Source organism: Plasmodium falciparum (assembly GCF_000002765.6).
Source record: "Plasmodium falciparum 3D7 genome assembly, chromosome: 8".
In the NCBI taxonomy this organism is placed as follows: domain Eukaryota; phylum Apicomplexa; class Aconoidasida; order Haemosporida; family Plasmodiidae; genus Plasmodium; species Plasmodium falciparum.
The window spans coordinates 1,382,611-1,408,113 of NC_004329.3; the positions used below are offsets into that span (position 1 = coordinate 1,382,611).

The 25,503-nt window shown below is 17.1% G+C and overlaps 6 protein-coding genes and 2 pseudogenes across 7 annotated transcripts, besides 2 other annotated features; 3 read left to right on the top strand and 5 right to left on the bottom strand.

The window, feature by feature from the left end:
* Positions 1 to 738: 738 nt before the first annotated feature.
* On the bottom strand, positions 739 to 1,767 carry PF3D7_0832000 (stevor; the record flags this gene model as incomplete). Its single annotated transcript, XM_002808696.1, has 2 exons — positions 739 to 1,602; positions 1,720 to 1,767. The coding sequence occupies 2 exons, from the start codon at positions 1,765 to 1,767 to the stop codon at positions 739 to 741; spliced, it is 912 nt and encodes a 303-aa protein (XP_002808742.1).
* Positions 1,768 to 4,014: 2,247 nt separating this feature from the next.
* Positions 4,015 to 5,272, bottom strand: PF3D7_0832100 (annotated as a pseudogene).
* Positions 4,015 to 5,272: a sequence feature (rifin, pseudogene).
* A 4,285-nt stretch (positions 5,273 to 9,557) lies between these two features.
* On the top strand, positions 9,558 to 10,881 carry PF3D7_0832200.1 (Plasmodium exported protein (PHISTa-like), unknown function; the record flags this gene model as incomplete). Of its 2 annotated transcripts, XM_002808694.1 has the most annotated exons (3): positions 9,558 to 9,689; positions 9,797 to 10,521; positions 10,857 to 10,881. In XM_002808694.1, the coding sequence occupies 3 exons, from the start codon at positions 9,558 to 9,560 to the stop codon at positions 10,879 to 10,881; spliced, it is 882 nt and encodes a 293-aa protein (XP_002808740.1). The 2 variants fall into 2 exon arrangements, with proteins under 2 accessions (XP_002808740.1, XP_002808741.1); XM_002808695.1 differs by lacking the exon at positions 10,857 to 10,881 and having other exon boundaries at positions 9,797 to 10,525.
* Positions 10,882 to 11,792: 911 nt separating this feature from the next.
* Positions 11,793 to 12,276, top strand: PF3D7_0832250 (annotated as a pseudogene).
* Positions 11,793 to 12,276: a sequence feature (Plasmodium exported protein, unknown function, pseudogene).
* Positions 12,277 to 14,403: 2,127 nt separating this feature from the next.
* On the top strand, positions 14,404 to 15,275 carry PF3D7_0832300 (Plasmodium exported protein (PHISTa-like), unknown function; the record flags this gene model as incomplete). Its single annotated transcript, XM_002808693.1, has 2 exons — positions 14,404 to 14,562; positions 14,655 to 15,275. 2 exons carry the CDS (start codon positions 14,404 to 14,406, stop codon positions 15,273 to 15,275), a joined length of 780 nt encoding a protein of 259 aa, XP_002808739.1.
* A 1,674-nt stretch (positions 15,276 to 16,949) lies between these two features.
* PF3D7_0832400 (stevor) lies at positions 16,950 to 17,973 on the bottom strand (the record flags this gene model as incomplete). The annotated part of the gene is made up of 2 exons (XM_024473180.1): positions 16,950 to 17,795; positions 17,905 to 17,973. The coding sequence occupies 2 exons, from the start codon at positions 17,971 to 17,973 to the stop codon at positions 16,950 to 16,952; spliced, it is 915 nt and encodes a 304-aa protein (XP_024329069.1).
* Positions 17,974 to 19,956: 1,983 nt separating this feature from the next.
* On the bottom strand, positions 19,957 to 21,101 carry PF3D7_0832500 (rifin; the record flags this gene model as incomplete). The annotated part of the gene is made up of 2 exons (XM_002808691.1): positions 19,957 to 20,868; positions 21,033 to 21,101. 2 exons carry the CDS (start codon positions 21,099 to 21,101, stop codon positions 19,957 to 19,959), a joined length of 981 nt encoding a protein of 326 aa, XP_002808737.1.
* Positions 21,102 to 23,224: 2,123 nt separating this feature from the next.
* On the bottom strand, positions 23,225 to 24,389 carry PF3D7_0832600 (stevor; the record flags this gene model as incomplete). The annotated part of the gene is made up of 2 exons (XM_002808690.1): positions 23,225 to 24,109; positions 24,321 to 24,389. The coding sequence occupies 2 exons, from the start codon at positions 24,387 to 24,389 to the stop codon at positions 23,225 to 23,227; spliced, it is 954 nt and encodes a 317-aa protein (XP_002808736.1).
* Positions 24,390 to 25,503: the final 1,114 nt, after the last annotated feature.

Sequence of the window (25,503 nt, forward strand, 5' to 3'; positions counted from 1 at the left end):
ATTACTTATGTGATGAACATTTTAGAATATTTTTTTAACATTCATTTCTTTGTGAAATGACAAAAAGTTGTAATTTATATTATCATCATTATTTGAAAATATATTTTCATGTATTTTGATAGAAAAAATATTTTTGTATACAATGATTATTTTTTTTCATTATGGAATTATAATCTATATTTTTATTTAATTTAGAATAAATTGAAAATAGAATAAAAGTTAATTATATAAGACATAATATTTAAAGAAGAATAAAAAATCATCTGACTCTTTAAAAAATGAGAAGACATTATTTTCGCTAGATAGAATACAATATATTTAAATAAATCTTATGACATATAAATAAGTTTTAATTACTATGAATAGGATTAGTAGGTGAACAAGATTGCTAATTTAATGGTATAATAACTATTTAAAATATAATTTGAAAAAATGGTTTCAAAATAAATATTAGAATGCAAAATTTCAAAGGAATAAAATGAATTATAAATTATAGTGCATAAAATTATGGCATAAAAATTATATATTTTTGGCTTAAATTATACAAGTAATAAAAATATATTATGTAAAATTATTTTTTCTTATTTTTTCCCCCCCTTTTAAATATATAATAAATCTAAATGCTTTTTTTGGAGAATATATTATTCAAATAATATTATATTATGTATAAAAAAAGTATTATTTAAAATGATTTCATATATCATTGGAAGGATAATTCTTCATATTTTAAGAAATAAATTATGTGCATAAATGTTTTTTGTATTCATGTTTCCATGATCTTTTTCTTCTTTTACGCATCCATATATATAATAATACAAATATAACAGATATTAGAATTAAGAACACAGCTGATATACCATAAGAGAAAAAAGCTGAATTAGCAAAACTTGCAGCAAAGAAACTCTCTGGGGCTGAAAAAGCACTTATAGAAGAGGTTGCGCTCACTATGTTAGATTCAGATAATAAATTTATACCAGCCAGAGCTTCGTACACTTTAGAAATGAAAGTTTTAGAAATTGCACCTTGAATAAACGATTTAACAGCAGAAGCAGCAGCAACATTACCAGCGAATTCTGTAGCTGCAGAGGAAAGGGCACAGGCACCCACACTTCCAACACAACGTGTTTTTAAATTATCTAAATAATTATCATTTACCTTATTTGATAAAGATAATTTATTGGATGATTTTTTATTATTTGCACATTCACAAGATTTATTATTTTTATCATTTGATTTGTAATATTCATTGGTGTATATATCAGATATTATCATAATACGATTTTTATCAGTAAGAAATTTTTCATAAGTTTTCAAGAATTTTTTCTCTATCTTAGACAATACTTGTTCACTATTTCTACTTTTAGTTTTTGTTTCATTTTTTTCTAATAGTTCATGTAATTGATTACATGTATCATTAGATTGTTGGTATGTGTTTAACTCTCCCTGGTTCAATTGGTCAATAATTTTTTTTAATTCAGGATCATTATGACAATGTGTATTGTAGGAATTTTCTAATTCTGCTAAGCATCTTGATTTTAATGTTTTTCTTTGGGTGTAATTGTTTATGAGGGTTTTATTAGGAAGGGTATTTTGACAATTTATCTAAAATGAAAAAAAGGAATGAATATATTATTGAGTAAATATTGATGAATGTATTTTATTATATATATATATATATATATATATTTTGTGATAATAGGAATATAGTTATTTGTATACATTTTGTGATAGTAAAAATTTATTAAATAGAAAGGCAAATAATAACATTTTAGAGTGGTATATATTAATTTTTAATAAAAAAAGAAAGTATTTTATATTTCAAATTATAGTAAATCTAGTTTATGTGGAATAATTGTATCTAATTTTATTTAATTTAATTTAATTTTATATTGTTTATATTAGGAGCGTTGAATATAAGTTTTAATTTTTTTTAGTTATATACTATTTTACAATTAAGTATTCATACAAAATGTGCAATAAGTTTTATAAGAAATATGATAGAAAATATAAAAAAAAATTTATAATAAAGTAAAAAATTTATTTTAATATTTTATAATTATTTATTTTATTTTTAAAAAAAAAAAAAAAAAAAAATATTTTTAAATTAATTCTATTACATATATATTAGAAAAATGATAAATTACATTTCAAATATATTTTAATAAAATTGATTTATATATATATATATATATATATATAATAATATAGTAAGAACCAACAAGATATTCTTAAGAAAAAATCTATATACATGTGTAGATTAATAGTTGTTATAGTTGTATAACGTTATAACAATAGTTTCATCAAATATATAACCTAGGATATATTTGAATATAATTGTAATTTTGTATTTAATAAAAAGTTTTTTTCTAAATTATAATATATAATATTGACCTTAAAAATTATGGAATATTATTTTCTTTATATGTATTTTATTTTATTTTGTTTTATTTGTTTTTCTTTCTAGTTAATTTTCTTTGTGTTACTAAGCCTTATTCTAGGTTAAAATATACCCTCTAATATATCTATTATGTTATTTATTTTAATAATATATAAGTATACATATATTTATATTTAAATAATAGAATATTTTAAGGGAACATATATGAAACTATAGAAAATTTATATAAAAAAATTATTTTTTTATTAATATCTTAAATAATATATAATTGAAACGATATGATTATGATAGTATATATTTACATAGAATATTTTATATCTAGTTGTGTAGTTTTATACAACACAAGTATATTGCATGCTTAATTTTTATGTTGTAAATCATTTATATATATAAATATATATATTTATATAATGGAAAAGTACTCAGGAAATTTATACAAATTAAAATATTTTATTAGTGTTATTATATTATAACTTTTTTTTGATAAATATAACTTTTTTTAATATTTAAAACAATGGTAATTCTTACTATTATATAATTTAAAATATAATATAATATAATATAATATAATAATGAATTAATATATATATATATATAGAAAGAAAAATAAATTTTATATTATTTTTGGTATTAATTTATGTCAATAATATTTAAAAAATTTTTATATTTCCAATAATGATAATAATTATATGTATAAGAACAGGATAAAAGGAATCTCATATAAACGTTGCTACTATAATAGAATTGTGATTGATATATAAATATATATATTTAGCCTTTTATTCGTTTATAAAAATATCTATTGAATCCTTATATGAACAAATTATTATATTATATTATATATACTTACGTATATAACAGAACATCTATTTTCTTTTTTTTTCTTTTTTTTAATTTTTTTTCGTTCTTTTCTTTTTTTTTTTGGGTTACTCATTAGTAACTAATTGTAATTATATATCCATATGTATATTATATTTGTGTTGATATCAATGTTCTAATAAATAAATATGACATTTTTCGTTTTTTGTAAATTTTAAAATAACAGAAGAGTTAATACATATAATATATTAAGTTATACATGATATTAAAATGAAACGAATTAATAAATATATTATAAATATTACAAGATAAGAATTATAAAGGATAAATACGAACCAATTTAAATTATATATATGTATGATATTATATAAATACAATTACAATTTGCATTATAAATCAATGTAAGTATACGATTATAATAAATTTATTCTATTATATATTCAAATGCATAACATTTAACACTATAAATTTAATAAATATATATTATATAATGTTATTAAAAAGCATATTTTATGAATATATATATATAAGAGATGTATTTAAAAAAAAAATTAAAAATTATTTTTCTTTTTAGAAAAAAAAAAAAAATAATAATAAAATTTTTTTTAGAAAAAACAAAGGAAATAAATAATCAAATAGATAAAACAAATATATGTATATATATATATATAAAATATAATAATCATAAAAATAAATTATTCATTATAAAATTTGTCATGTAATATAGGCGAAATAATGAATTCATTAAACTACATATGAACCTCACCATTACAAAACATAAGTATTCCTTTAATAATTTAATGTATTATAATTTTTTTCTTTATTTTTTGTTTTCTTGTATAACGTAAAATTAAATAAATAACTACCATTACTAAAAAAAAAAAAAAAAAAATATTGCAACAATGGAAGCAATAATAACAATACTATAATTAGTAGTTATACCTGCTATTTTATTAGTTTTTTCTAACATAAGCGTGTTAGTAGTTTCAGTTGTCTCCTTTGTCGCAGCATGCCTTTCATTAGCTGCTATAGCTTGTGTTATCTTAACTTCATTATAAAAAAAATATACTTCGATAAAAGGTACATATACCATGCTGGTCAATGATATTAGCATGCGACATTCTAATATATCCATTATGAACAAGGTGAACAAGAATATTGGGATTATTGAAATTGTCTGCATTAATAATTGATTTCAATGGAACACCATTCAAAGCGTTTAAACCAAAGTTTTTATATAAACTTTCGATGTCTTATTGAATACCTACACCTTAATACCTTCTTTAATACCATGCTTAGTATCGAATTGAATAGTAACAAAAATTGCTGTATCTTTCTAAACACTTATAGCATATAAAGTAGTTCCACCTATCAAAATCAATTGGGGTACCTTCTTAACTAATATCCCTCCACATTTCAAACATATTTTTTCAACTTTAACTGCTACTGATTTTTTGAAAACACATGTGGGTATATCCTCAGTAATTATATATTCGCTTTTGTAATATTGCCAAAATTTCTGTCAATTCTTTTCGATTTTGCATTTTAAAAATAATTTGTTGAATTTCTTTATCACATTGGTCTTTACATTTTTGTCTGTTTTTGATCATATGTTTGTCATACTCTTAAAATCTTTGTTCTGTCTCTTTATTGAAATTTTGCATTACTTCTTTCATTTCTGAGTCATTATCATAATTAGACATATATAGGTCGCATTTGCATAATAATATATGTGATTTTTTTGTTTTTGTGTATGTTGCATCAAGTGGTGTGTTCTAAGGATTTTTTGGGGAATTTTCCAGTAAAAATATGGATATATATAGTATTATATATTATAAATAATTATAATTTATGATAATGTACATTTATTATAATTAAATATAATATATTTTTATGTAAATGCCACACACAGACATATATATATATATATATATAATTCATGTTAATATACATATATTATTTTAATCATCATAATTTGATTCATACATGAAATAATTTTACCTATATATTTAATGCAAGTGCAAACAATAATATATTAAAATAGGAGAACGTCATTTTTTTTATTGTGAAACTGATATTATATTTTTTATAAAAATTATGACTAAATATTTGATATATAATATCTTATTTTATCTCGTACATAAAATTAAAAAATTTTTGACCTAAAATATTATTACAATTTATATAATATAATAAACAATTAACTTTCCATTATGGAAATATATATATTTTTACTGGAACCCTATTTGCCTTTTTATTTAGAACACACACAAAAAAAAAAAAAAAAAAAAAAAAAAAAAAAAATAATAATTAAAGTTTTTAAAAAATAATATTATAAAACATTTACATATTTTTTATAATTATGATTTTTAATTTTTAATAACATTTAATTTTATGTCATACCATAAATTATAATTGTAATTTTTTTTTTTTTTTTTATACATTTTCATAAAATTTAACACTATATTGTAACAACTAACATCATATTTATTGTTGTAAATAATATCAAAATGTGTATAGAAATAGTTGTTGCAAGTGTACAACACATATAATTTTCCAACGGCTTAGAAAATATATGTGAAATTGATATTGAAGTTAAATAAGAATTAGTATGAAACATTATACATAATAATATGTTTTTTTAAACATAAAACAAAAATAGTATATAAATTTTAATATTAATTGAAAGTAATATATCTTAATAATGTAATTATGTTTTTTTTTTTTTTTTTTTTTTGTTCTAAATAGCGTTGTATGTTATACGTTTCTTTCTAATTTATCTAGGTTATTACTAAGTTTAATATTGTTATTTTTATAAAAATATTTTAAATCATTTAAAATATTTATTTATGTATTAACAAAGTATTAAGTTTTATATAATTATGACAAAAAAAAAAAAAAAAAAAAAAAAAAAAGTTAAGGATGTGAGAAATTATACATATAGTAAAATAATATATATAGTACATTTTTCTGTAGTGTTATATCTTACACAAATACATTATATTCACAATAAATATTATTTATATATTTCTTTTTTAAAATAGTAGTTATAGTATTTTACAATTTATAATACATTGTATCATTACTTGTAATAAAATAATGAATTATAAAAATATTAAAAAAATATATTCTAATAAATTATATTATATATATATATATATTAAATACGTAAGATTACACTACATAATATAATAAATACAAGGAATAATTTATTTTTATTTTATATGAAATTATAAATTATAAAAGAAAAAATTCCTAATATTTGTATAAATGAAAGTATTTCATATGATGATGATGATGATAGTATGAATGAGTACAAAAAAACAAAACTTATAATAACTAGGAAAAAATAAAAAAAATAATAGCTAAAAAAGAACAACAAAAATAGAACAGTTAAAAATATTATTATAATAACATAATGTTGGTGTCATCTCTTATATTTTTTTTATTTTAGGAAAAAGAATTTTTTAAGCATAAGTACAATAAATAATCTAAGAATCCTATTCCATAAATTAGTACATACACTGGTACTATGAAAAATGAATTATCAATTTTGAATTTTGAAATTCTTGATTGACACTGTCAAATAATTATATATGAATTATAACATATATATATATATATATATATATATATATATAAAGAACATATATAAATAAAAACCTTGTAATATAGATGTAAAATATTAGTTTCCTTTTCCAATGTATTTTATGATATAGTTAGAATGTATAAAAGGTGAATTTTATTTATTTTATTTTTTTTATTAATACATTAATTTTAGTAGGTGTTGGTAAAATACAACACGCATTGTGTTAAAATGAATTATATATACATTTTATTTAATAAAAATGGAAATGTATTTATGTCCTTTATAATATTATATATAATATTTTTTATATATAAAGATATTGGTTTGATATTTGTATTTTTAACATATGTACGAATAGCACGTGTTATAAAACAAGGAATGGACATTATTGGTAAATATAAAAAAAACAATTTTTCACAAATTTGTTTTCTCTTAGAATTATATTCATCATTTAATTAATCTAAAAATTTTTGAAAATTCATTTTTTATTTTACATCAATAGTATTATAAAGCTTTCTTTGCATTTCTGAATCTTTGAGTAAAAGTGAAGATCTATTTGGTTTTTCTTTTTTTTTTCTTTATCATATGTTTCATTTTTATATTTCTTACAATTTTGTTTTCTAGTATTTTCCTTATTTTGTTACATTTGGTGATTTTTGTTTTGTTTTTATCATCGGTTCTATATTTGTTCTTGTATTTTTTTTTTTTTTTTTTTTTTTGGATTCTCTTAATTCATTAATTTTATGTTTATGATTTGTTCTAGTTTCATGTGATAATTCTTTTAATGATCTAAAATTTGTTGGCAGTAACATCATGGTTTTACATTACATATGTTTATATAATCCATCATAGTCATTATAAAAGTAGGGAAGATAAAAAAAAATAAAAAAAAATAAATAATATTATTTTAATTATATATTTTTTATTATAAATAAATATGAAACGAAGAATATAAATATTAAAATATATGATAACAAAAGGTATTTTTATATGATAGACATATATATCTTTTTTTTTTTTATCGTATTTGGTACATTATGAATTAAGTTGAATGTTAAAAATATGACTGAAAAAAAAAATTAATTTAATATTATAAGATAGGATTTGTAATATATTTGCTATTATATTTATAGGTGTTATAGTATATATATACATATATATGTAAACTAAAAAGGGAATTTTTGTTTTTAAAAATTACACATATTTTATTAACCACATTCAGATTTTTATAAATCCAATTTTCTATATATATAAATATATTTATAAGAAATTATTTATGTTCTCTATGATTTATTATTATAATTTTTTTTTTTTTTTTTTTTTTTTATTATTTATTTTTTTTTCTTAATTTTTTTTAATTTTTATTTTATTATTTATTTTATATTTTTTTTTCTTAATTTTTTTTAATTTTTATTTTATTATTTATTATTATTTTTTTTTTTTTTTTTGTTATGTCAAAGAATAATATTATTTTATAAATTTAGTATGAATTATATATATAATTGTAAAATAATTTGTTTAAAATTTTATTAAAATTTTATTAATAATAGGTTTTATTGTAATATATAATAAGTGTAATATATATATATATATATTTATATATATATAATATTGTATGTTACTAAATTTTGATGTTTATATTTTTGAATAAAATACCTAAAATTTAAAAATTAATATAAAACATTAATGTATTATAATTAAAAAACAATAAAGAAATAAATAATTAATACTTTTATATTATTTTGGTTAAAAAAAAAATTAAAATTTCTTGATAAAATTATTTCACATTTTAGATATATATATATATTATATATATATATTATATACATTTAAATAAATAAAAATATATGTACTATACAATGGAGTATTAAAAAATTAAAAAAAATGGAAAATAAAAGAGAATATAATATAGTTATAATTTCTAAAATGTAGTTCTTGAGTTATTATTTAATTATGTCATATAATTATTAAATATTCAAATAATTTATATATTATATATTTGTATATATTATCTAAATAGATATTTTGAAAATTTTTATTTTTTTAATACATTTAATTTTATTTATATAGATTATATATTTTATGTAGTTTGGTGGAAATGATCTATTTATCTATAATAACAGTATTAAAATTATGTATTAATTTATTTTGATTTAATATATTATACATAATGTTGTAAAATTAGTTAATAAATATAAATATATATTTTTATAATATAATTTGTTTCATTTTAATTATAATACACATTATGTATGTATATGTATTATAATTGATATTGTTATTATTATAATTATTTTATTTTATATCTTAAATAAAATATAAGAAATAATTTTTTTTTAATTGAATTACATTATTATATAAAAATCTCATGAAATTCAAAATAATTCTTATTTTTTTATGTTAATATTATTAAGAATATTATAATATTTGCAAAACAAAATATTTATAATTATATTTATAATTTTTTTAATTATATAAATATATTCATAATAATATATTTAAATCAAGATAAAATATTGGAATAATAAATATATATATGTATATATATTTAAAATTTATTATTTATATATCTATATATTTTTGTGAAAAATAATTAATACATTAAACGAATAGTGCAAGAAGTATTCGTATAAAATAATTTACTTATCATATAATTTTAATATATTTTAAAAGTACATAATATTATTTTTTAAAATATAAAAAAAAAAAAAAAACAACAATAATAATAATAATAATAATAATACATATAACATGAAATTCCATTGTGTTGAATATTATTCTGAAGAAAATCACATTCAAAATACAACGAATGTTCGTTTAATTAGGAGAAAATTTTTAAATTTGTTATCAATTACTGGAATATTGTTGGTCGTAGTATTAAATGTAAGTTAATAAATGTGAATATTTTTATAATATATATATATATATATATATATATATGTAGATATCCTTTTTATTGATATTTTTATATTAATTATTTTTATGTTCAGAATATAATAATATGTGACAAAAGTGAAACAAATGATGCAGGAGTATTTAATATATATAGAAGAAATTTATCTGAGACAGAAAGTGTAGAACATTCAGGATTAAGTAATACTAGTGAAGACGTTGAATTAGAAAATGGTTTAGAAGAAAATAATAATAATAATAATATTTCTTGTGATTTAGAAGGTTCTAATAGTGAAGATGAAGTAAAATATAATGATGTTACAACTAAAAGAAAATGTGATAATATAAATTATAATGATTTATCAAAACAATTGACACTAGAAGAATTACATTCTGTATTAGATGATTTAGAAAAAAGTACAACTAAAGAAGATCTTTATAACATTTGGAATCAGGTTTTGGGTATAGCTAAAGATGGATTTGATGGTATGTTGACAGAATTATCATATTATGTAGAAGAATATTTACATGAATATGAATATGAACGTTATCATTATTTTGGAGGTAGGAAACCTGTATCTATGAAAAATGTACGTGAAACATGGTATAAATCAATGCATGATATTGGAGAGGCACTATCATCTACAGATGTGAAAAATACTCTTGATTTTTATAGTTTTGTTAAAAGTGGAGCATCAATTGATGAAATGAAAAACTTTATATATGAATTTATAAAGTATTATGATACATTAAAAAATGATTTATTTAATACACATAAGAAAATATTTACAGAATGGATGAAAGAGCTCCAAGGATTAGAAAAGTAAACTACATTTTTTATGAATGTGAAGTATGTTGTTTTATGGAAATATATATATATATATATATGTATATATTTATTTATATATAGTTTCACTATATTAGATAAAAACTTAATGTAACATATATTTATTAAATTATTTTTATCAGTTGTTATGTAATAAAACAAATATAAAATATGTGATATTATATTATATTATATATAAAGAGAAAAATTATATTATATATCTTAACATTAGATTAAATAAATCACAAAATATTTATTATATTATTTGCTTTTTTTGTTGAAATAATTTTTACAAGTTTTCTTTAATTCTTTAAAACATATTTTCATTTCAGGAAAAAAACGAGCAAAAATATATAGATCATAATATTTAAAAGAATATATATAAAAAGGAAGGTAGAAGCTCCTGAAAAATTAGCCACAGACAAAACTGCTAAAAGTAGAATTAATAATAAGAAGGTTATTTCAACAATCGAAATATTATTCCATATATTTTTTCTTTCTAAATATTTTATATCATCTTACATACGAAGATACATTAAATAATTAGCAATATGTTCTCTATATTCTTCATTTTTATTGTATTTTTTATTTTTATTAATTGATTTATTTTTTTCGTCTTTATCGTAACCTATCTATATATTTTAATGTGAGTGTTTAGATTTCATCTTTTTTTTCTTGACTTATACCAATATAATCTAATAAATTACCTAAATATAAAATATTAGGATCCACATTATATTTTTTTTACTATCGTTTTGCTTTATAAGTTTAAACAATATATTCTTTAAGATATTTGGGTGTGATTTATTATTTGTATTTTTTTGTTAACCCTCTGAATTATATCCTTCCATTATGTTATGATAATGTGTATATTCATATATAAATGAATACGCACATATATATTTATATATAACTTGTAATATATTATTATATATTACATTATTAAGTAGATTCGATGCGCATTATATTATGGTAAAAAATATGAATTTTGTGAAAATAATAAAGCACATATTATTATTATTATTTTAATTTCTTTTTAGTGTATTCTAATATTTATATGTTAATTATTTATAATATATATTCTTATTAATTATGTATGTTATGTAATTATATTATAAAAACATACTTTTTATCACTTAGATTTTTTTTTTTTTTTTTTTTTTATTAATATTTATATATAATATAATTTAAAATAATAATAATTATTATAATGTTATAACAAATTTCATGTAATTCTATATTATTACCTATGTGTGACACATTAAAGAATGTTGGACTCTAAAAAAAGAAAAAAAAACAAAAAAATAAGAGTTAAAAAGTGGCACGATAAAGTTGTGAGGAGTAAAATAAAAGGGTATTATGTATTAATTGGTGATTATAATAAATACTATGAAATGATGGATTCATTTAATTTGATTGAAACAAAGAATAAAATAAAAAATAAATTATACGAAATTATATTTAAAGGAACAATTTTGTGGAAATCTTTTGGGTTTTTTTTTTTTAGAATTTTTGTGTATATTTTTAATACAAGGTAATATTTTTGTTATTGTTAATTCTTTATTTTTCCTTATAGGGAATATGAAATGTATTACTCTTTTTATTAAATATTTGTTGATAGTTTCTAGCGGTAATTATGGATTTTTTATATTGTTAATAATTATTAGAGTTATAGTAGATACATTACATGTTGTTTGTTTGTGACCAGAGAATGATAAAAATATTATAAATAAAAAATTGCAGCCTAATTAATTAAATAAATAAAACACTTTTTTTTTAAGAAAATATTATATGTTATTTTTATTAATATTTTTAATAATTGAATTATTTTATATGTTAACATAAATAAATACAATTTACAACCATAATTTGTTTTAATATATTCTTATTATTTTTATTAATATGTAATATATATATATATATATATATATATATATTACTTAGTATTATCTTCATAAAATATAAAATTTTTTATTATTTATTTTTTTATTATTATTATTTTTTTTTTTATTTTCTTTGAGATTATCTTAATTTTTATCTAATTAACATATTTGATCACTATGTATGTTTTTTTTTTTTTTTTTTGGTTTATATTATGATTTCTTTTAGGTTTTGTAAAGGAATGTAAATATCTGTCTGTATATAGTAATATTTTATTATTAATAATAAGTAATTTCATATATTAATATTTTAATATATATATTATAATATCATAAAAAAATTAATATAATTTTTTATAATAATAGATGTGATTATAATTTTCACTATAAAAAGTTAAGAAAAGTATTATTTTATTTAAATAATTAAGAACCATAAATTTTTTTCTGTTGAATATAATAATAAAAATATATTTGTTATTTCTATATATATTGTGTAATATATGTATAAAATGTAAACAATTTTAGTCATATAATATATAAAAAATTAATTATAATATCGTATTTTTATGTACATGTTTATAATACACATTATATATAATTATTAAGAATGCTATATATAAAATATGTATATATGTATAATATTTATTTATTGTATATATTTTTAAATTTTAATTATAATATAGTTGCACGATTATTTTAGAATTACACCATACTATTTAATCTTTGTATTAATATATAAATAATGTTTTGTTATATAAGTTTTTTTTTTCTTTCTTTTTAGTAGTAATTTTTTTTTTTTACCGTTATAAACTTTATGATTTGATGTATGAATGTGTACAATATAAATACACGTTCTTGTTTAATATATATATATATAATATAATTATTATTATATAATAAAACAATTAAAACTAATTAATAAAATTATATTTCTAATATTCTCTTTATTGAATGAATTAAAGCAAAATATTATAATTTTAAATAAATAGATAAGCATAAATATTTTATGAAATAGAAGAATGACACTTATTATATGTATATTTATGATTTAATTATTCCTTCTTATGTGTTATTAAAGTTATATATTACACTTTATGAATAATATTATTTGTTATATTTTGACATTATATATTTTTATTTAATGAGATGTAAGTTATGATACACTACTATAAAAGCTCAACTCAGTTATTTTGGGTATATATATATATATATATATATATATATATATTTTTCTATTTTATTATAATAATTTAAAATAATACATACGTTCCACATCTAATCAATGAAAGATAATTTATATTAGTATCATTTCCTATGAAGTGTGTATTACTATTTTAATTTTATTTAAATATCTTATCATAAATATATATATTTCTTTGAATAGAAAGTTTGATTTAGATTATGAGAAACAAAATAGCATATATGATTTTTTTTTTTTTTTATATTTTATCTAATAATGCTCATTCATTTTTTTAAAAAAGTTTTAAATATTTGATTATATAATTTCTACCAAATAGTAATATAATGAATACATTAATATAAATTCTAGTAAATATAATATATTTTGATGAAGGAACTATAATTATCATATTTACTAAATGTTTGTTATATATATAGATTTATATGATATAATTTTATATTATAACATTATAAATTCTTATATTTAATATTATAATATATATTTATTATTTTTTTTTTTTTTGCAAAGCAATCAAATTATAAATGTTATATTTATTTAAAATTATTATTTTTATTATTAATATAATTTTTTTTTTTTTTTTCTTAAAGAAAAATGCTATATATATATATATAAAATAATATTTAATACGCACACAATAATAATATAAAATTTATAATATAATTTTAATATTTATTCTTTATCAATAAGTACAATTTGTTTTAATAGAAAATTTGATTTCATTATATTATATATATAATAAAGCGAATAAAAATAATAATTTTTTTTTTTTTTTTTTGTAATTTAATATTACTACAAATTATGGAAATATTTTATAATAAAAATTTAAAAACATATAAATATAATTTATATTCTACTGATATAAATGTGAAAAGAATGAAATGTGGAATAACTTGTAGGTCTTTTATTTTTATGTCATTAAGTTTATGTGTAATTTCCTTATTTTATATATCTTTATTGGTGAGTTAAAAATATATTCCTAAACATTTTTATTATTTTTTTGTAAATATATTCATATATTTTTTTTTTTTTTTTATATATATTTATTACAGAATATACATGAGGGAAATATAGTTCCATCCACAAAAAATATTGAAATAATATCAAGAAATTTATGTGAAATTGAAAATGGAAATAATGAAAAAAGGCAAAATATAATGAACCGTTTGGATCAAACAAATGAGAGTTCGAAAAATTCAAATAATAATAAACAAATAACCTTAGAAAATAAACCTTACAATGATATGTCAAAGAATTTAACAGAAAAGGAATTATATGACATTTTAAATTCATTGGAAGAATGTCCTCCAAAAGAAGATCTTATAAATATATGGCATCACGCACTTCGTGCTGGAAAAGGTTTTGATAATGTAGTGAATGAGTTAAAGGCATTAATACAAAAATATTTAGATAATGATTTTTATAATACGTGTTGTTGCACTAAGAAAGAACTTGTATATAGGAGTATATGGGAAAAAAATTGTTTTGAATTTTATACAGATGTAGCATACGAATTGGTAAAATACAGTAATGGTTTTTTTGAATTAATTAATGGCAAACACACACTTGATGATATATTAGAATATATTTATTCATTCTTAGAACAATTTAAGATATTAAAAAAGGAATTATATGAAAAATACAAAAAGATTCTCCTTAAGAAAATGAATTAACATTCTGATGGTGATTATTAATTATTACAAAAATTAAAAGAAATATATATATTTTTAATTATATTACATATAAAAAAATGAACAGGAAATATTTTTTAAATATATTGAATTCTATAAAAATAATAATTTATTATATATATATATATATATATATATATATATTTATGTGTAAAATTCCAATTTTTTAGGAGAATATACAGAATTATATAGAAATATGTTATTTCATTCTTCATGTCAATGTTTAAATAAAATTTATTTAATATATATTTTTTTTAGTTTTAAGAAAAAATTACTATATTAATCATATAAATATAAGTGTGTTAATATATATTTATATCAAATTTAATATAATTAAAATATATTTACGATTAATTTTTTTTTAATAATATAGTATATATATAATATTTTGTGTAATGAACAAACTTAATAAAAAATATATAAAGTATAAGAATCATTTTATTATGATAAAAAATAAATATGAATCAAATATGGGAATATAATATTCTAAGTATTTCAAATAATAATAATTATTATATATATATATATATATATATATATATATATAATATGTAGTTGTTGTATTTTACATATATATGTGGTGAATATTGTGATATATACATATTATTTCTATTTTGTGGTATTTGAAGGTAAAAACCGTACAATGGTTTATATTCTTAGATTATATTTTCGTATGAAATTTATTAATTCTTTAAAATAATAAAAAATTTATTTTAATTTTTTTTTTTTTTAATTTCTATTGACACATTTTAACTTTTTATATAAAAGAAAAATTTATAAATATATTATATGAATTACATTTATGTGCGGTAATTTTTATAAATTTTATTCATATTAAATGTTTAATAAATATAATTATGTATTTTAAGATAAAGATTTTAAATAAAAAGTATATTATAATTAAATACAAAATATATAATATATTTTTTAATGATACCTATATATTTAACATTAATATATTGTATTCACATTACTTTTTTTGTGAAATCAAAAAACACAGTAATTTAATTTATCATTCGTGTTTAAAAATATGTTACCATATATTTTCGTAGATAATATATTTTTAGATATAATGATGAATTTTTTTTTGACCTGGATTATGAAATTATTGTCTACATTTTAATTTAATTTATGTTAATATAATAAAAAATAAAATGAAATATAAGATATAATATTTTAAAATTTTATTATTTAAAAATGATAAAATTTTATTTGATTTAGATATAATTGAATATATTTTAAGAATTTCTTTCCATATAAACAGGTTGTAATTAATAGGAATATTATTAATATGTACAATGTATTGTAAATTTAATTGTGTTATATTTATTTAATATAAAAATTGAAAAAGGAGTTTAAAATAAATGGTATAATATAAAATTGAAAAGAATAAAAAGAATTAAAAATTATTGTAATTAAACTTTTAACATAAGTATTATGTAATTGTTTAAATTAAACGAGTAATAAATATATATTATATATAATAATTATCTGGTACAATTTTATTTTTTAAAGTAATTATTAATGTCTATACATATTTTTTTCATTAAGAAAATATTATTCAAATAATATTATATCATGCTTAAAAAAGTATGATTATGAAATGCAATATATATATTATTAACAAGTAAAATCCTTTATATTATTAAAAATATCTTACCTACATAAATGTTTCTTGCATTCATGTTTCCATGATTTTTTTCTTCTTCTATACAACCATATGTATAATATTATGAGTACAACAGCTAATATAAGAAGAACTAAAGCTGCAATACCAAAAGGACCAAACATTGCACTAGCAGAAGTTGCAGCAGGTGTGGCTAGATCGGAAAGACCAGTAGCACAGACTCCAGTACCTACTTTAATAGCTGAAATCATAGATTCACCATTAAGCATATTAAATATTGTAACATACGAAGTGCATGTACTATACTGTGTTCCATGGACAGTAAAGTGCGCAAGGGCAGCCTTCTTTGCAAATATCAAACCTAACGTTGTTAAAAATGCACTAAGGACTGAGCAAGAATATATACCACGGGAACATCTCACTTTTAAGTGTTTTAAATACTTATCCTTTCCTTTTGTTTTTGCTAAATCTGTATTATTAGTATCAGAACATTCGCATCTTGATGACGTATCTGATCCTTCATCATCATTTGGGTACATACCCGACTTGATATGACTTTTGTCACAAAACATTTCTTCATATGTTTCCAATAATTCTTTGTCTATCGTTGACATAGGTTTTACACCATGTCCACCTAAAGGATTTGTTCCTTTTTTTTCTACTAGTTCTTGTAATTGTTCATATGGATCATGAGTTTGTTGGTATTTTTTTATTGCTTCCTCGTTCATTTTATCAATTATTTCTTTCAGTTCTGGATCATTATGATAATGTGGATTATGATTTTGTGTTTGTGCTAAGAGTCTTGATTTTATTATTGTTCTTTTTGTGTTATTTGGTATGAGGCTTATATTATAATGGTTATTTAGATAATTTTCCTAAATAAAAAGAACAGAAAAGAATATATTTTGATAATATAATAATTGTTTTATTATATATGTATGTTATTCTAATAATAATATATATATTTTTTTTTTTTTTACATACATAATGTGCTAATACTAATGTATTTATAAAAAAGGTAAACAATAACATTTTAAGGTAATATGTCTTCATTTTTAATTCCAAAAAAAATAATATGTTATATTTCAAATGTATTAATCTAATTTACAAAAAATGATCTATTTTATTTTATAATGTATAATTTAAATAATAAAAGGATAAGCGGATATTTTTTTTTATAATATTATGATATAATAGAATTATATATTCATCATACGTATAATTTATTTTATGAGAATATTCATGTAATATTTAAAAAATATAAATATTATATAAAATAAGTAAAAATTTATTTTGTTTTTTAAGATTTTTTTTTTTTTTTTTTTTTTTTTTTTAGCTTTTCTTAAAGTAATTCTCTCATATACATATATGAGCATTCTTATAAATTAACATTAAAGTACATTTTAATAAATATTATATATATATATTTATTATAAATTTTTAATAAATAACAATATATTTTCCTGCGAATATCCATATAAATGTGTAGAACAACAGTTGTTATGGGGGTAAACCACATATATATGATAAAAGCCCTCATGATTTTTATCAAATAAATATCGTAACATATATTCTAATATAATTACAATTGCGGAACTAACAACAAATTTTCTTGTAATTCATAAAATATAATATTAATTTTAAAATTAATAAAATAATAATCTTTTTATGTGTGTTTTAATATTTATATTTTTCTTTTTAGTTTATTTTATTTTTGTTGCTAAATTTTATTATATGTTAGAAAATTCTCTCTATTGTATCTATTATTTTATGTTATTTAATTATGCTATTTTAATTTATAAATATTAATATATAAATATATATGCATAATTAATTGGATATTTAAAACAATTATATATTAATTAATTATAAAATATAGTTTTTGAATAAATTATAAATATAATATTAAAATTATGTAATTTAAAATGTTCTCTAAAGATACCATGTTCTGTTATACTGTATTTTATATTGCTGTTTATAAATAATATAGTTATATGATATTTATTATTTTTATGCTGTAAAACCTTAAATATATCAATTAAATTTATATAATACAAAATATCATATATTATTTGTACAATGCATAAAAAACTAATAGTATGATTACATTATAATAATAGTTTTTTTAAAGATCTACTTTTTAAAAAATTAGCTTATAGTAATTATTACTATTCTATAATAAAAACAATAATAATGATAAATTCTTTATAATCATATATAAATTGGAAAAATTATCTATATATATATATTTATTTTTAATATTTTACGAGTTATTAATATTTATATATTTTTTTAAATTTGCTATTATATTAATTATATGTATTAGAATAGTAAAAGAAGAAGAATATATATATATATATATATTTATTTATTGTAAAGTAAATATATTTATTGCATAAAACACTGTTCATTTTTTAAAGGTATACCTACTGAATAATGAGGTACATATTTATTACTGCATTATAAATATATTGACACGTTTATTTGTTAAATATATTTTTATCGTCTCTATCTAATAATTATGCACATATCTTATTTTTGGTAGGATTCCAGATATAATAATGAAAAATCGTTTATTTTATTAGAAAGCGAAATAAAAAACATAAATAATAATACTATTTTATATTACGAATTATCTTAAAATAAAATATATATTATAATAAAAATAAAAGCATTTCTATATTAAAACAATATTTGTTTATATAAGGTTATATATATATATATTTAAATCTATTATATGAATAATTATAGTGTGCAAAATATTTTCGTATAATATTAATAATAAAAAATATATGTTCTATAGATTATTCTATTATATAAATGAACATATGAAAAAAATAATATTTATGTAGTTCTTTAAGGTTTTATCTAATATTATATATATATATATAATTATAATAATTAAATAATCATATAATAATAAAACTATATAAAAAATATAATATTTTTAAAAAATTAATTATTAGAAGATCATATGATATTAAGTAAAAAATTAGCAATACATGAAATTACTTTTAATTGTTGGACACTATATATTTATTCTTTTAATAATTTTATATATTGTAATTTTTTCTTGTTTTTTTTTTTTCTACGATAATGTAAAATTAAATAAATAATAACAATAAACAAAACTATAATTACTATTGCAACAATTGATGACATCATGGCAATATTGAAACTAGTAATTGCTGATGTTTCGGATGACAACTTTGCATCATATGCCAGAGTACCAGCTTGTACGAAACCGTCAAACGTTAATTTAGCATTATAATCTATTGCAGAGCAAAAAGGAGTGATGCTGCCATCCGTATTAGGTATACATATTGTCTTCGTTAAATTCTTAGCATTTTGAAGTAAAACATTACTACAATTATAACTTGACGGATTAACAATTGATGTCAAATCAACCGTGTTTCTACTAAATGAAGAAAAGAAATCTTTAAGGCTAGCAACGACAGCTTTCATACCAGCTTCAATAGCTGCAGAAGTAGCTGCAGTTGTCAACATATGTGTAGAAATACCACCTAAAAGTGCCAATTTAGGTATCGTCGTACCTAATATACCTCCACATTTCAAACATGTTTTTTCCACTTTATCTGATACAGATTTTTCGCAATCGCAAGTGGGTATGTCATTGATGTCTATGTTTGTTTCCAATGCTGCTAACGTTTCTGTTAATTCTTTTTGTATTTTTTCTTTCAAAATAATTTTTTGTATATCTCTATCACATTGTTCTTTACATTTTTGGAGTTTATCTTTCATAATTTTGTCGTACTCGCGAAACCTCTGTTCTGTCTGTTTTTTAAAATTTTCCATTACTTTTTGCATCTCTGGATGATTATCATAAATGGATATATATGGGTCGCATTCGCATAATGATCTACATGTTTTTAGAGCTATGAAATTTGATGTGTTTGATGTTTTATATATATTTTGTTGATTATTTAACTATAAAAAAAATGTACATGTATATTTTTGTTATATTTATGTGTAGTTTATTATTATATATACTTGTTATTATTATGTATATTTACATAAAATTAGAACATTACACATATATATATATATATATATATTATTATTATTATTATTGTCAATATTTTTATTCATACATGTGATGATGTTACAAATATATTTAATGGAAGGGAAAATAATAATATGTTAGTGAAGTGGAGTTTCATTTTTATTGTTGTACTTATATTATTTTATTATTAAATTTAAAACGAAATATTTAATATATAATACTTTATTTATCTTATATATAAATTAAATATGTTTAATCTAAAATATTATTATAGGTTTATAATATAATACACAAATATTTTCCCATTATGTAGATATATATTTGTTTTATTGAAATCATATTTTGACTTTTATTCATAACATAAAACGAAAAAAAAAAAAAAAATGAAAATGAAAATAATTACTTAATTTTTTCAAAAAAATAATATAATAAAACATTTCAATATTTTTTATAAATTATAATTTTAATTTCTAATTTTTAATAAAACTTAATTTTATGTCATATCATAAATAGTAATACCAATTGTTTTTCTTTTTTTGGTAGTTTTTATACATGTTAACAAAAGGTAAAAATGTAATTACAAAAAACTTTTTTTTTTTTTTTTTTAATTAATATACAAATGTGTAGAGTAATAATTGTTTAAAGGTGTACAATACATATATTTTAACTTATTAGAACATACATGTATATAGTACATATTACATCTGATACCTTGTATCATAGTAATTATACAAAACAATTAATAAAAAATATTGTGTATCATAATATATGATATGAAAAAATTTTAAAATAATAGTAATTATATTTTTTTAATAATTTAATTGCTGTTAAGTTTTGTTATTTTTCTTTTTTTTTTTTTGTTCTAAAAAATTGTTGTATGTTATACAATTCTCTCTAATTTATCTACATTATTACTAAGATGAATATTACTATTATTGTTTTTATAAAAATATTTTAAGTTATTTAAAACATTCATTTATGTATTATTAAAGTATTAATTTATATAATTATCACAAAAAGAAAAAAGTTAATATTTATTATTATAAAAAAACAACAAAAATTACAAAAAAATAGGTTAAGGATATGATGAATTATACATATAATAAAATACTATGTTTTTATAGTTTTATGTAGTGTTGTATGTTATATAAATATATTACGTTTATTATTTACATATAATAAAATTCTGATAATATATTATTATTATATATATTATTTCAATTTTCTATTTTGTGATATTTGAAAGTAAAAAATGTAATATGGCTTATTTTTTTCTATTATATTTTTCTATGAAAAATATTAACGCTTTAAAATTTTTAAAAATTGTTATAAAATTTTTTTTAATTTCTATTAACATATATTATACATAGATATAGGAGAAACATCATTATATATATTATATGAATTGCATATATTTAAGATAATTTTTATAATTTTGTATCATAACAATGATTTTTGAAAAAAATATTTATCTATTGTAAAACATATAATTTATATATAAGGTATATTATAATTAAAAAGAGAATATATAATATATTTTTTAATTATTAATTATTTGAATAGCGTTTTAAGATATTGTATTAACATTCAATTGTTTATGGAATCACCAAAAGTTATAATTTATTTTATCGTTGTTATTTGAAAATATGTTACAATATATTTTTGTAGAAAAGATATTTTTATATAAAATGTTGAATTTTATTTTCTTTTTATTATGAAACGTTTGTCTACCTTTTTTTTTTTAATATAAAATAAAAATAAAATAAAAGATAAATTTATAAGATATAATTTTAAAAAAAAGAATCTCATTTTATTCTGTAAAAAATAATTAGATTTTATTTGATTTAGATATAAAACAATATATTTAAAATATTTCTATTATCTATAAATATGTGTTAATTAATAAGAATATGATTAGTATGTAAAATTGAATTTGAATTTAATTGTATAATACCTATTTAATATAAACATGGAATAAATGATTTTAAAAAAAATATTAGAATATAAATATCAGAAATATAAAAAAATTATATATTATAGTATATAAAAATTTGACATAACTATTATATAATTGTTTTTTTACTAGTTACGTTACCGGAATATGTTATATATAATAGTTGTCTTGTAGAATTTTATTTTTTGATGTAATTAAATTATATAAATATTTTTTCATTAAGAAAATATTACTGAAATAATATTATATGCGTAAAAAAAATAAAATTATTATAAAATATAATTTATATGCACTTAAGTAACATCATCCATATTCTAAATATAACATTACTTACATAAATATTTTTTGCATTCATGTTTCCATGAATTCTTTCTTGTCTTACGCAACCATATATATAATATTATAAGTACAACTATTATTGCAATAATAACATAAATAGCAATACCATAAGGACCGAAAGCTCCACTAACATCAGTAGCAGCCTTCGTAGCCATTGAACTATTAATGATGGATATCTTTCCAGAAGTAATAGCAGTTTGTATGACAGATTCAAAGAATAAATTTAGGCCGACAAGGGTTTGGGACAATTGATTAAGCGCAACTGAAGTATAAACATTTGTAATTAATGCATTAGCTGCAGCAGTAGAACCAGCTATTTTTGTAACTGTAAATGAAAGAGCACACACACCTATGCCTCCAGCACAACCCGATTTTAAATTATCTAAATAATTATCATGTACTTTATTTGATAAATATAATGTGTCGTACAATTTGTTTTCATATGCACATTCATAAAAGTTATCATTAGATTTATCTGACAAATTATGAAAATCCATTTCTGATTTTACATAAAAATTATTATAAAGTTTTCTTTGTAATTCTAAATATTTAAGGGAATGAGGAGATCTATTTGATTTTTCTTCTTTCTCTTTATCATATGTTCCTTTTTTATATTTCCTGTAATTTGGTGTTCCAGTATTTTCCTTTTCTGTTACTTTTAGTATTTTTTGTTTTGTTTTTGCGTCATCTTTTGGATATTTGTTTTTCTTGTATTTTGTTTCATTCGTATTTCCATGTTCCCTAAATTCATAATTTTGTTGTATATGATTTGTTCTACGTTCCAATGATACTTCTGCTAATGATCTAAAATTTGTTGGAACATATAAGATATTTTTATATTTTTTGTTTTTATATAATCTTTCATAGTCATTCTAAAAATGGAGAAAAGAAATAATAAAAAAACCAAAGTAAATAAATAAAGAAAAAAAATTATATTAATTATAAATTTTTTATAATATAAATTAATATAGAATGTATTAATATAAATATTAAAATGTAGAATAACAAAAGATAGTTTTATATTGTACACATATATATATGTATATCTATATATATATAATTTTCCTTTTTCTTATTTCGTACATTATAAATTAAGCTTAATGTTCCTAATATAATTGAAAATATAAATAATTTAAAATTATAAGATATCATTTTAAATATATGTGCTATTATATTAAGAGATGTAATAATGTATATGTGATTGTGTAAACTATAATGAAAAAAGGATATTTTAAAAAAAATATATATATTATTAATAACATTAAGTTTATTATAAAATAATTTTTTTTATATATAAAAATCTTTGTAAAAAATATTTTTATGTTCTCAAAGATTTAATATAAATATATTTAATTTTTTTTTTTTTTTTTCAGGTATATCAAATAATAATATAATTTTATAAAATTTTTATTTATTATATATGATTATAAAATATATTTTTTAAAAAATGTATTAAAATTCTGTTACATTTAGTCGTATTGTAATATATAAAATATGTGTAATATTTATATAAATATATATATTTCTTTATATTTCAGATTTGTAATGTTCACATTTATAAATATAATATATATAATATAAAAAGTAATTATAATATTTATAGATAATAATTAGAACACAAAAAATATATAAATAATTAATATTTATTTTTTATTTTGTAAAAAAAAAAAATTATGTTTTCTTGATATTATTTCACATTTTATATAATTTTATATATGTGAATTATATATTTTAATATGTAATTGTATATCTACTATACAACTGAGTGTAGAAAAATTAAACCAAATTGAAATTAAAAGAGGATGTAAAACAGTTATAAATTCTAAAGTGTAGTTCTTGAGTTATTTAATTATATTTTATATTTATTATATATTCAAATAATTTCTACAATATATATTTCTATATATATTATATAATAGATATATATAAATTGATCTATATTTAATATATTTAATAATATTTATATACATTATGTATTTTCTGTAGTTGGATTGAAATAATCTATTTATCTATAATAATAATATTAAAAATTGTATTAATTTATTTTTATTTTAAAAAATATCCATAATTTTCTCAAATTAAATAATAAATATATATATATATATATTGGCATTGTGGATATATTTATTACTATTTTATTATTTATTTTTTATTATAGTTATATATATATTATATATAAGATATAAAAATTAATTTTTTTAATTTAATTACATTACTATGTAAAAATCTCATGAATTTCAAAATTATTTTTATTTTTTATGATAGT